General features: G+C 38.5%; 1 protein-coding gene across 1 annotated transcript; it reads left to right on the forward strand.

Annotated features, from left to right (window-relative positions):
- Positions 1-3,022: 3,022 nt before the first annotated feature.
- LOC139653034 (apolipoprotein M-like) lies at positions 3,023-7,791 on the forward strand. Its single transcript, XM_071529984.1, has 5 exons — positions 3,023-3,136; positions 3,815-3,957; positions 4,890-4,960; positions 6,826-6,960; positions 7,676-7,791. Exons 1-5 carry the CDS (start codon positions 3,023-3,025, stop codon positions 7,789-7,791), a joined length of 579 nt encoding a protein of 192 aa, XP_071386085.1.
- The last annotated feature ends 5,891 nt before the right edge of the window (positions 7,792-13,682 follow it).

Genomic DNA, 13,682 nt, shown 5'->3' on the forward strand with positions numbered 1-13,682 from the left:
TCCACATCCAATATAAAAATACAAGTCCCTTAATCTATGGTGGAAAGAAGAAAAGTTGTCAAAATTGCTTTGACTTTGCTTAATACCGAAAAGAGTCATTTGTAGTGTCGTACATAGACAGTTCTCCTTAGTACTGCACCTGCTAATCGTGCTGCATACAGCGTGAAAAATAAACTGCTGCACGGTAATTTCACTACATTCAACCCACACTGATGTGACTAGCACAATGATCTTGTTTTCACTTTTAAATCACTTTCAATCTGGTATTTTGAAACAGTCTTCTGAGCAGCAGTTTTCCAATATACTGATTAAAGTCCAGTACAACTGAGGTGTGTGTTAACTTCAAAAAGTTTTTCCCTTTGAATTCACAGAGCTCAGTTGATACAGTTTGTTAGTTGTTGGCAGTGTGGGGAAGAAGTTTCACTACATTTTGCAGTAGCTTGGTGGTAGTTCAACTAAATTTGAACTTGGGTAGTGCTTGAGTAGCAGTTTTTGTCATTTTGAGGCGTATAACTGCTGCAACTACCAAATATTTTTGTCTATAAAAGAAAAGAAAGGACTTGCATTTTTTCTACTTTCTTTTCAAGATAGTTTCTGGTGGAGTGTGGACATTATAGACACACAGAATGTTATTATGCATTATATGCAGATACAGATATATATTTTTTTTTACAAAGTAGTTGTCTGAATTACGCGACTGCAAGACAAATTGACCTTTGGATTCAATAAAGTTTACCATGAGCCTTCAACCTTGTTTAGGTGACAATATGTACATGTATGTATGTACTATGTACTACGTACATACACTCGGTAGTCCTCTTGTACTCTGGTTATTGACTGAAGATGTGATTTGAGCCCTTCTCATAGAGACAAGGCTACAAGCAACATCAATTCTTTCTACTGTCATATTTATTGCTGCCATGTAACTTTCCTCAAACACATCCAATGCGGACACTTGAGAGATATGAAAAGTTGATATAAGAAAGGTAGGACTCACAGCAGTGACAATGTTAAAGATATGTTGGGGTGTGTGTGTCCCAAATAAGTGTCCCAAATTATAAAAAAAAAACAACTCTATTAGTCATATGCATACAAACCTCCAGAAACGTGATTAATATTGCACGTCAGTCTGCACTTTATAAATCAGCACTGGAGGTGAAGGGATGCTCTCATCTCTGTTGGGGGAATTGAATGATCTTTTTGCTTTTTCTAATCAAAGTAGAGGCCTTTTAAGTTTTGGCACGGCGAATGTGGCGTGTGAGATGTGCTTCAGATGCGCTCTGCAAGTCTTCACCTAATGGTATTCAATTTAAATGGCCTAATGCAAGATGTTAAATGTCATGGCTCTGTAAAATCTAATTTCCTTTTCCTCCATCCAGTTAGATGGAGGTTAGATACCCCCTCTTCCCCCTCCTCTTCTTCCTCATCGCCTCTTTCGAGTATATTACATCATCATACTCCAGTGTGCAGGATATGAAGGTATTCCTACATGGAGAAACCTATTGCTATGCAGCTGACATCTTCATATGACTCTGCATTATTTACCACAAAGGAATTATCTGTGTCTGTTATATAAATTTGCACCAAATCAGCAACAAACATCTTCACAGATGGGATTTATTGGGATAAATCCTTAACGATTGGGTTCTGTGGTCCAATGGTTTTATAGGGGGTCCTTGAAATAAAACATTTTGGGAACTTCTGGTGAAGTCTATCTTAATGTGAGGTGTGTAGACAAGCTGGTTGTTTGACACCACCTTGTGGTTGTAAGAAAACACATCCAGGGCAAAAATATCTGATCTAAATACTGTGTATGTTGTATAATTACCCCTAAGATAACCTACATATTGTAACAAAATCTTGAGTCCAGTAATTGAGTTTTGTGTGTTCATCAGTTCCCCAAACTTGAAGAACAAACACCAGCGTGGGATGCTGAAAAATAAGTTCAAACAAATAGTTAATGATTCCTAGTTGGCATATGTTGACACAGACCATATGGGACCACCTCAATCAATAAAACATTATTATTTTTTAAAGTGAACAGATGTAATAAGTTAGTAATACTCATTTTTAGTACCTATAAAAGGGTACTTTCACTATTAGGCTACTTTTACTTGGTGTAGTTTCAGTTTTTAAATGTAAGAATAGTGAGTACAATGAGACTTCCCAAAATTAAATTTAGCTTTGCTGATGTGAAATAAAAATACGATCCCCAAACTTTGAGCTGATGATGACTCTGTACGGTGCTGAAAATAAATTTGTGTTTTTTTTAGTGAGGTTCTCTTTTACTTGAGAACAGTTTTCTAGACAAGTACTAACATGGCTTGAGTAAAACTGAATTTGAGTACTTCTCCCTGAGTAAAATATTACAGCACTAGCCTATTCCCACCTTTAGAAATAATTATCATTGAAGTTGTCGTCTTGTTCATTTGAACCACAAACTCTAGATAGTGTCTGCCCTTCTGGTAAACACATCCAGATACAACAGATAGATATTTCACAATCAGTCAATGTAGTGTTAGAAAAGTCAAAAGTTTAGTTTTGAGTTTGTATCTTGTAAATGTGATCTGCAATATTCTGTATGGGTTACAGTGTGAATCTAGTAGGTAAATACATGGGGAGCAGAGCACAGTGATTATAAAACACCTTATAACCGCCTTATATATAAGCGATTCTAACCTTATGAAGCATACTCATGAGTTTTGCTCAGTTCCTGCACAGAACAAACAGGCTGATTCAGTCATTTTGAAACCTGTTTATCTAATAACTGTGTCCTTACAGTAAAGGACAGAGGGACCCCTTATTATTGTCACATACCCACACAGATCAAGGGCCTTGTGTCTGCCATGCCGGTTGATGATTTACCCACATTACCTATTTACCTTACCTAATGATTTACCTGATTTACATACTGTTTAAAAGTGACATGCTAGATCATCACACAAATCCAGAAAGTCTTCCGGAGGATTGACAGACGTTTCAGTCGGGTTCATTTCCGAGTATCGGCGCTCAGGCTGCAGTCATGTTGAACAGACTGTGGTCGTTCCTTCTCTATTTGTATGGCTTGTTGTACGAGGTCTTCATTCCTTGCCCCGTTCCTGACCTGTTGCCTGCCAACAGTCTCAACACTGAACAGGTGAGATTCAAGATGACATTTAGCTTTTGTATTGGTATCTTGAATGTGCAAAAAGGTACAAATAAGACTACTAACCCTAACCCAAATACGAGAATGCTGGGACAAATCTGTTGCTCAATGGCTGTCAATTTAATCTTATGTATCTCACTCAAATCAGAGCTGTGAATGAAAATGGAGCCAAGCTTTCAGTTTGCCACTATAGCTTTTGCACTTTATTTTGACTGACTGAAAACATTTTCTTCTTTCTATAACTAATACCTTTTTATTAATGATTATTCCAGGGACACATAATTGTTTTAACCAATTCTACTGTGTGGGTGTTGTTGTTTTGAACTGTGCAATCCTTATTATTGCATGATTGTAACATGGTCATACATGAAGTTAAGGCTATTTAAGGCTGTTGAACTTGCTGTAAGACACTTGTTGTTGTAAGACCACCTATTTTCCAAATCATATGGCATTCAGGCTTGCTGCAGCTACCGCGCTATCACAGCTAATTATTACACGCTGCAATACCACACACTTTCCCCTCCTTCTGTTCTTTCCGTATTAGTGGTCGATGCCGCAGGTTGTGGGCTTTTTACATCTTAAAATAAATTAGTTTCCCTTCCTGTAACTCTGTCACCCCCTCTCTGTTATTCCATCTCTGCCTCTATCTGTGTGTCTCTGTGTTTTCAGTATCTGGGGAAATGGTACTTTATAGCAGCTGTCAGTCACAGAGAGGCTGACATCCAAATGTTCAGAGCGATGGACAGCTCTACGTTTACCGTGGACAAAACCTCAGTCAACGGCACACTGCTGATGACTGGAGCCGCACGCATGTGAGACAGCAAATATACCCACACAAGCACACACCCACACACACACACACACACACACACACACACAGACACACAGGAGGAAAAAACAACATTTATGAATCTGTATAAAAAGAAATGAGAGAAAAGGGAAAAACAAAAACAAAAAACCTGACACACAAATTACCTCTGCATCTTTCATTATGTGGGTGATGTTTTAGTCACAGGACCTTTCTCCTTTCTCACAAACACCAGTATGTATAGCAAAAACATTACAGTATACCATCACATTATTTCCGGCAAGGGGTCTGAGTTTCTCATTGCTGATACATATTCTGACCACATGAGCTTGAGGACCTGGTGATGCTGAGTACTGATCTGACACAGACTCACTTTTCTGGTTAATAACTATAGCTGTTTATAGTAAGTCATTTGTATGGCTCTCTACCTAAAACCACTAAAGTGCAAATGCTTAGAAACTCTAATGCACTCTCTTTTCAGAAGTAGTTTGCTTTAATTAATAACTGTTATTAAACTTAAGTTAAACTTAACTATCAATTACGTTTTAGCTCCATATAAATATTTGAAATCACATTAATGGCATGTTTTAGCCTTGATCAACTTACTCTAATGGATCTGACTGCGTAATAACTTCACTTTTTACAATATCAGAGCCAGTATTTTAGGCCAGTATTGACTCGATACCAATCAAATCAAATTGAATTGTATTTATATAGCGCATTTCATACAATAGTGTAACCTTTAAGTGCTTTACAAACATGGTTGAAAATAGTTCAGGGTCATGAAAAAGAAAGCCAGTAACAGAAACAAGAAAATCAACATGTATAAATTTATATACTGTATATATAAGTGTATGGCTACAAAAAAAGTTATTCATTTAAAAAATAAAACTGTTTGATGTTCAATGTTTTTTGTTTGTTTTGTTTGTTTTTTAGTGGAGATAAGTGCTTAAAACAGACATGGATCTATTATATACGTCCTGACAGCGATTATATGGAACAGGAAGGTAAATATCATAGCATTTCTACTGTACATTAACAGACAACACACACACACACACACACACACACACACACACACACACACACAGACACACAGGGTTAAACCGATATGGGCTTTTGAAGGCAAATACCGATACTGTTAGACTGAAGTCACTGATTTTAATGCAGAAAAATTACAAGTATTCAGTGTTTCCCCCAAAACTGTATTCATAGCAGGGTGGAAAAACCTCTGAAACAACATTCAGACCATCATGTGACACTAAAACTCTCCTTTAAAACATGGAGACAGACCGCAGCAATTCAATGGTAGGGGAAACTCTGGGATACACGGCTGCCTTTTAATGAAAAATTGATTTACAAACATCATTAAACCATGAATTAATCAATAAAATAATTTCATTGGAGGTTTTACATGTTGTTTTTATATAGCTGTGGTCAGGAAGGAGCCTCCATCATATCGGACGTGGACGACACTGGCACACACACACACAAAGACAAACAGTCATCACACATAATGATCTATAATGATCATCACACTATAATGATCAGTCTTATAGCTTTTGGGAGAATTCCAGTTCACCTGAGGAGTTGGAATTGGAATTTGAAAAAAGCCAAAGGAAACAGAATTGGAATTGAATTGGAATTTCAAGAAATGTATTTTAATTCAATTCTGTGAAATTGTTATACATTATCAATATTGAATATCATAAAATATTAAAGACCCTATAGACAACTTTTTTGCATTAACTTATCATTATGAAGTAAAAGTTGATTGCACAGTGTAATGGCTACAGAATAATGACACCATCGGTGTTTAGATTGGTCCCCTATAAGCCTCGCTTTCACTATGCAATTCTGTCTGCCACCGGGTACGATCTCCCGGGAGAATGAAGGCTCGATTTACGGCACAAAGGAAGTGCGTCATCCATTGCGCAACCAAAAGAGGAATAGGATAGTTTTCCCCGGTAGCTATTGGTAGCGGTAGCGTTAGCCATGTTGCTAACGCTAGCCATGTAGCATTAGCCATGTTGCTAACGCTACTGCTAGCAGCCAGAAAACGAACCAGGAGCTACAAGGAAGCCAGGACCAGCCAGAAACAAACATAGATGTTTGTTTCTGGCTGGTCAACAAAAGAAACAAACATCTAACTATGTTTGTTTCTGGCTGCTAGCGTTAGCTAGCGTAGCTAGCACAAGCAACGTTAGCCATGTTGCTAACGCTAGCTACGCTAGCTAACGCTAACGCTAGCAGCCAGAAACAAACAAATGATCCATTGTCCGTTTAATAATCTAAACAAAGAACATGTTTTCTTGCAGTAACCTTTCTAAAATGAGCAGTGGTGAAAGTTACTATATTGTGTTATGATCAAGGAGTTGATAAGCAGACAGATGGTTTGTTCTGTTGCACGGAGCTAGGCTCTAATGGAAAGCAATCCAGTTGTCTTTGCGACAGCGGCGCAAACAACAATACCACTTGGAAACACTAGGGGGGACAACGGGGGGAAAGTTGAAAAGTTGTCTGTATCCATTTTAAAGGAACCTTTCCGGCGGTATTTGATGGATAATGTAATCTGAACACATGTATTATGATTAAATGTATTTGACTTGTTGAACTGTCTTTTATTTGATTCATAATGTTTGATTCATAATGTTTAGCAAATCAAGACAAACTCTCTTAGAAGTGGAATTTCATGGAGCTGGCTGACATTCCAAATCCAATTCCAAGTCCAGGAATTCAATTGGAATTTACCATGCATTCTCAATTCAATTAAAGACTGTCCCCAACCCTGGAATATACCATGTACACCTACTCAGTTATCACTCACTGATCAATGTTGCTGCTCCCCTGGTGTCTTGTTGTTTGGACGCAGGACGGCCGGTGCGACGGACGCTGGCCTGGAGCGGCACGTCGATCAACTGCCCCCAGTGCATCATCCTCCAGGAAATAGAGCCTCCGCTAAATGAGACAGAGGAAGAGGACGCCCTCAGCAGACACATGCTCTATGGTCAGCCGTCTGAAAGGAATAGTTCAGCCCAAAATGAAAATTCAGTCATTATCTACTAGAACCACCAAACACACAGCGAGTTAGCCCTGTAGTTCCATCTTAGCTTTAACCCAAACTATTAAAGTTGACTGGTCCATCTTTTTGCAGCTCCAAAACAGCATAAAATGTCCATCAAATTTCTCCAACCAGCTCTTGCAGCATAATCCAAGTGTTTTGTAGCCAAACGATTGCACTGTGGGTCCAAAAGTCCAAGATTTACCTCATTATCTCCTCCAGCTTGTTAGCTGCTCTACAGTGGCAAGCCTTTCACCACAGCGCTGTAGGGTGTGCACGAGGATATAGGAGATAATGAGATAAATATTGGACTTTTGTACCCATAGTGCAATTGTTTGGCTACAAAACACTTAGATTATGTTTAAAGTTTTTTTTTGGAGATAGGATGTTTTGGAGCTGTAAAAAGATGCCCCCCTTGATTTTAATAGGTTGGTGGTCCTATCAACTTAAGTGGAGTTTGACTGACAAGGGTGTGAGTAGATAATGACTGAGTTTTCATTTTGGGGTGAACTAATCCTTTAAATATCTTCTCCTAGCAAGATTTGAAGCAGTTAATTTTAACCAATGAAGTGATTGTTGTAATTCTTTGAGGACAATCATATATACTGTATCTTGATGATACACGTAAAACAACTTTTCTCTCAATTGCTTTTCACCATAGCTCGTCAGAGTGATGTGGCCACTGAAGTGGTGAAAGCGTTTCAGGCAGCATCGACTTGTAATGGAATGGATGCAATTGTCAAGCTACCTCAAGAAAAAGGTTTGTCTTTTATATAAAGAAAAACGCAGAGCATTAGATGAACTATGGACATGTGCTTCTGAATCTCAAAATGTTTTTCTTTATGCACCATTTAACAATTATATTTGTATTTACAGAGCTTTGCACCTAGATATTAACACTGAGGTAGGCACAATTATTAAATGTTACTTCCATTGTCACTTTGATGCAATTTCCATCCTCAACTTAGCCTGTCCATGTTGAATGAAATTACAATATAGTCTCACTCTTCTCCACAATTTATTACAGGATGTTGCTGTGGCCATGGAAACTGTCCTGGATGACCAGAAGCCTGATCGAGTCAGTAAACTCCTTGGCAGGAGGCCGTCTGTAAGGGTTTACCCCAAATCTGGTGCAGTTCCTCAAAAACGTTTGTTTCATGTTCGTCCTGTGTAATAGTGAAACAAATAAAGGGAAAATATTCAGTCAAATGCATTCTAAAATATTTATCAAAGCTGTTCCCATGTGTATTATTTTATGTACCTTCACTTGTAAGTCATTATTTTGCATTATTTCACACACGGAACAATACACTGAGATTCATTTTCAGGGTTTTTACAAATATCGCCAAAATTAAAATCATCCTCAATTTCTAGTAATATTGTTGATTTGTACTGTCATGAGGTTTAACGCTGTTCTGATAAGAGCTGAGTTAAAACGACTTTGTTTTGATTACATCATTATCCTAACCCAAAATCCCTATCTCTTTCATTCCAAGGGACCAAGGTACAATACCTTTAGTAGAAAAAAATACCTGTTAGCATCCACCCACATCAGCCCAGCGTCAGCCAGGGGAAATTCCCATGATGCCACTGCTGACAGAGAAGCACCTGTTCATATAACGTACATGAAGACAGCACAGTTCTCTACTTGCTTTGCACTGATTATATTCAGATTTACTAGCAGTTTGTTTGACTTTGCTAAAGGTTTGCTGAAGGTTGTAAAGGGCAGCAGGGATTTAAGAGGAAGTAACATGATGATGCGGATTCTGGCAAAAACAATGTTGGTTAAATAAGACATCCAGATCAAACAAAATCCCATTAAAGTCATAATCCAGGACATTTTCCAATAAATAAATGTCCGTTTTGCTACTCTCTATCGCCAATTAATGGAACACAATAGTGATTCAGCCTATACCCAATTCATGAAAGCTTTAACATTTGTTGTTCTAAACACGTCTGGTAGGTTTTTCTCAGAAAAATCCTCTGGCACACAAGAAGTGATGCGTTCTACGTTTCCAGAGGCAGCAACACGGGTTTGTTTGGAATAAACAGAAGAACTGCAGGAGTTAGCGTGAGCAGTGATAGGTTTGTTTATATGGTTGTTATGAGCGTGGCAACATGGGAGACATGCAACATCAAATTGGCCTATCTGACAATGTGTCAACCTGTTCGTACTTCACCTTTGCCTTGGGCCAAACACAATAATACCCAGCAGAACCGGCATTTCAGCATGATTGTGGAATCCATGTTCCTCTTTGTCTCATCAACACTACTTACACACATCTGAACCTAACACACAAAGGCAAATAGGATATCGTTACAGTAGATGGCATTTTATTAGACCTTTATTTATTAAACAAAGCATGGTCACTTAGGAACACATCTTTGTTTACAAGATTGGCAAGGATAGAGAAAATGTAATTCTTGACGGGGAAGAGGCGGGGTAAAGAAAAATATATTCAGAGAGACTGAAACATTAAACACAGGAACAACTATAAACAGTAACACATGAAAATAAATAAATAAAAGTACAGAAAAGAGAAGCTGAATTCCCCCGCTTAACTCTCAGGCTAGTTTCCTCTCTTGGCATTCACTTGGTTAAATGACATTATCGTGCCATTTCTTTTTCTCCTGTTCCTATTTACAAAATGTCTCTTTTGATTTGCAGTGGCATTGGAATGTGTCTAACCTTACAAATCTGAATTGTTATTTTTGTTTTGAGTTAAATGACACTTCGACATCATATAACTTCTTACATAGCCAGGGTCATCTGAGATAAAGAGTGGTATGAAAAATGATATAGCAAATAAAAAAAATAAAATAAAAAAAATGTCTACTGTCCTACCTAAAAATGGTCAAAAATTTAGTACATGTTGCAGAAAATAAGTTCAGTAATGGGTAAAAGTTTTCTAACTGAAGGACGGACGGATGGACGGTCGGATGGAAACACACAGACGCAGGTGAAAACTTTATCTCCTTGGTGGAAGTAATATGAGTAAATAATCATCACAAATAATAACACAATTATCATCAGAGCAAGGTGACGCCTTTTACACTTTTCCGGGCAACATCATCCCAGGCATGAACTGAACTGCTGAACCTGACCACAGCCAAAAACAGTCAAGGCAAATTAGCCTACTAGGATCTAACACAGTGGTTCTCAACGTGGGGTCCCAGGACCACCAGGGGTCCTTGAGTGGGTTCCAGGGGGTCCCCAGTAGGGTTAGGGTTACCCAACTGTTAAACTTCACCATTATTTCATTTACAAGAAGCTAACACAAGTAGAGAATGTAGAAGAATGGCTATTTTGATCATAGTTTCACTGTTATCTCTCTACCTACAATACAGATAGTCACGGAATTCTGGACAAAATCATATCTAACAATAAAAATATTCTCACATTTGGGTCCGAGAGACAAAATCTCATCAAACGGGGGTCCGTGGCCCTAATGTGGACTAAATTAGGGTCCTTGATATGAAAAAGGTTGAGAATCACTGATCTAACATAAGCTTTACATACAGTAGATCACAGTAGAAACTGTCGCTTCACAAGTTACAGCTGTTGAAAGAGAGCTGACTTGATACTGAAAAGGGTGTTTTTTCTGCAAGGGGTGTTTAACTGGTAAATTATTCTTAAAGCGTAAATAAGGAAAAGGTTGCAACATTTGTAGTATTAATCATATATTCCTACCTCCCTAAGATCTTTCCAAGGCCTTTGATACTGTTGATTAAAACAAATATACAAAATAAAGACTGCATATAGAACTCTCAACTGAAGCAATGATGTGGGAGTAACATGAGGATGAATATTATTTTGATTCAAAATAGACAAAAATAGATTGGTAGAAACTCAAGCCTTTTCTTGCCACTGTATTTGCTATGGTTCCATCAAGAGCCTATTTCAGATCATTCTGTGGTGAAACCTGTCAGTATCTGTACCTGGGTGTCTTGAAACTTTCTCACGGTTTACAGAAAATAATTTTCCACAAATCATGTCTGTTCTTTATTGAGCAATGTCAAGTTAAAATGAAGTGCAAGTTGAATTACTGTAAAAATGTTCACCTTAACTCTAAATCTTCACACCTCAGCTGCAAATCATCATCTTCTTGTTTATATAGAAACAAGATCTTTTGATGATCATGAGATGACATTCTGGAGAATTTTGTAACAAACACGTTGTTGTATAAGCAGTGCTTATATATAAGGTAAGTTTGCTAACGGTTCAGTTGCAAAAGTTAGCCAGCAAGCCGATCAACTGGAACCAGAAAGCTGAGCTCATGTTCAAATAAACTGTTAATTTGTAAGTAAGTAAGTAAGTGAGTAAGTAAAACTTTATTTATATAGCACCTTTTTTAACACAGGTGCTTTACATCAACATCGGCACAGAAAAGAGAGAAAAAGAGAACACAAACACAAAGCACATACAAGAAAAAACATTCAAAAGTACATACAGACATAACGCACATAAGATATCGAAAGTTATAGAAAGGCCATCCTAAAAAAGTGGGTTTTTAAATGTTGTTTAAAACAGTCAACAGACTCAGCTGATCTAATGTGATGGGGGAGAGTGTTCCAAAGTCTGGGTGCCAGGGCAGCAAAAGCGCAGTCGCCTTTGGTTTTTAGTTTGGTATGCGGTCTGGCCAACAGGTTTTGGTTGGATGACTTAAGTGACCGCTCAGTAGTGTAAGGGCTTAGTAGCTCAGAAATGTAAGCAGGAGCTAGTGCAGTGCCTTATAAGTGATTAAAAGAATCTTAAAATCGATCCTGAACTTCACTGGCAGCCAATGCAGTGAGGCCAAAATCGGAGTGATTCGAGATCTAGGGCCAGTCCTAGTTAATAGCCTAGCTGCTGCATTTTCTACGAGCTGAAGACGTGCCAGGGCAGCTTGACTAAGGCAGGTGAAAAGGGCATTGCAGTAGTCGAGACGGGAAAAAATGAAGGCATGAATGATACGTTCTAAGTCAGAGGCCGAGAGTAATGGTCTGATTTTTGCAATGTTTCTGAGTTGAAAAAAACAGGATTGAACCAATTTGTTGACATGGTGTTCGAATTTCAATTTAGGGTCAAATATAACACCAAGATTCCTAGCGTTAGTTTTGACATAGTGGGCAAGTGGGCCAATACACTGAAAAATGCCATTTGTAGTATATTCGGGGCCACATTTTGTACACATTTTCTCACTGGGCAAAGTTAAACTTTGACAGGATATCTGATGACTCCAAACTTAAGGCATCTCCTGGCATCATGTAGCGGAGTAGTAAGGCATACACTTGTTTATTTCAGACCACAATAAGCATGCTACCTTATGTATTCCATCTGTGCTTACTATGCACAATCTCAGTGTAATATAATATTCATAGATATAGATTCCTCTCAGCTGCTGCTTGCCGCTGATACCATTACAGCTTGGTTCAATTTCTGTTATCTATCAGTATTGATCGAGCTGCTGCTCCTCGTAGGAAACTGTGTGACGAACTGTGGTACAAGGCGAACCTACACTAAACAGTTTGCTTATACTCCCATATTGTAGATAAGCTGCAGAGGGAAAAACAGCGAAAGATCTTGTTTGTTCCCTTGTTGTTTTGAGTGGGGACAGCACCCAAGCCACAACACCCACATCCACAGTCTCTCTGTCCCCCTCACTCGTTTATGTGTGCGTACGTGTGAATGTGTGTGTGTGTCTGTGTGAAAGAGAGAAAAAGCGAGGGAGAGGGGGACGATGTGGGAGAAAGTGTCTGACATTTATGTTGTCCAGGAGAACAGAGGCTGTTCGGTCGGGGTTGCCCCATGGAGCACGAAACCAAGAAAAGGAAAGCGAAATGGAAATTGACCAAGATACACTGGGTCCCTCTCTCTCTCTCTCTCTCTCTCTCTCTCTCTCTCTCCCTCCCTCTCTCTCCCTCTCTCTCTCTCTCTCTCTCTCCCTCCCTCTCTCTCTCTCTCTCTCTCTGGCTCACACTACTTTCTTCAAAACAAAGTGCAACTTTCAGTACTGCTTTCACATCAGGTATTCCAATCTTCAATTATCCACATTTGAAATAACTGTATTCCTCTTACCATCAATCCGTTCCACATTTCGGTCAAATAGTATTTCAGCAACATTAATGGTTGCTTCACACTGCTTTGAGTTCCTGATGGATGGGTTTTGCCACATAGAACAATACAAAGAGTGCTGGACAGTTTAAAAAACGAAATGGATGTAATTGTGATTTACAACTGGCTGACATGGCCGTTAAAGCACCTTGCCCTTAGAGTAGTTTAAAAGAAACTGAAATAAATATTTGTGTTGTTGACAGAGGTCTGCGCCATTTCATAGTAAAATTCAAATCAAAAGCATTGGCAGCCTTCTAGCTGCATTCCTCATGGGATAACATGAACTTTGTGCCATTTTCCCCATAGTCAAACAGTTAGTCAAAGAAAGCCAAACAAAAAACAGAAGTGGGGGAATTTCACTTTACTTTATTTCACTTTACTTTAACCCTAACCCTAACCCTAACCATACATACAACGATACAATACCAAATTTGACCATCTACATTTTGGGCAGATTCATATAATTCTTTAAGAGTTTGATTTGCAGATGAAAGATAAGATTTTGGAACTTTCTTAACCTGAACATAGTTCAAAATCTACTACAGATGCAAACAACTCTTGTCCCCACTCAGAA

Source organism: Centroberyx affinis, unplaced genomic scaffold (genome assembly GCF_046629955.1).
Source record: "Centroberyx affinis isolate AG114_WGS23_722 - 3 ecotype Tasmania unplaced genomic scaffold, CSIRO-AGI_Caff_v1 ptg001856l_1, whole genome shotgun sequence".
In the NCBI taxonomy this organism is placed as follows: domain Eukaryota; kingdom Metazoa; phylum Chordata; class Actinopteri; order Beryciformes; family Berycidae; genus Centroberyx; species Centroberyx affinis.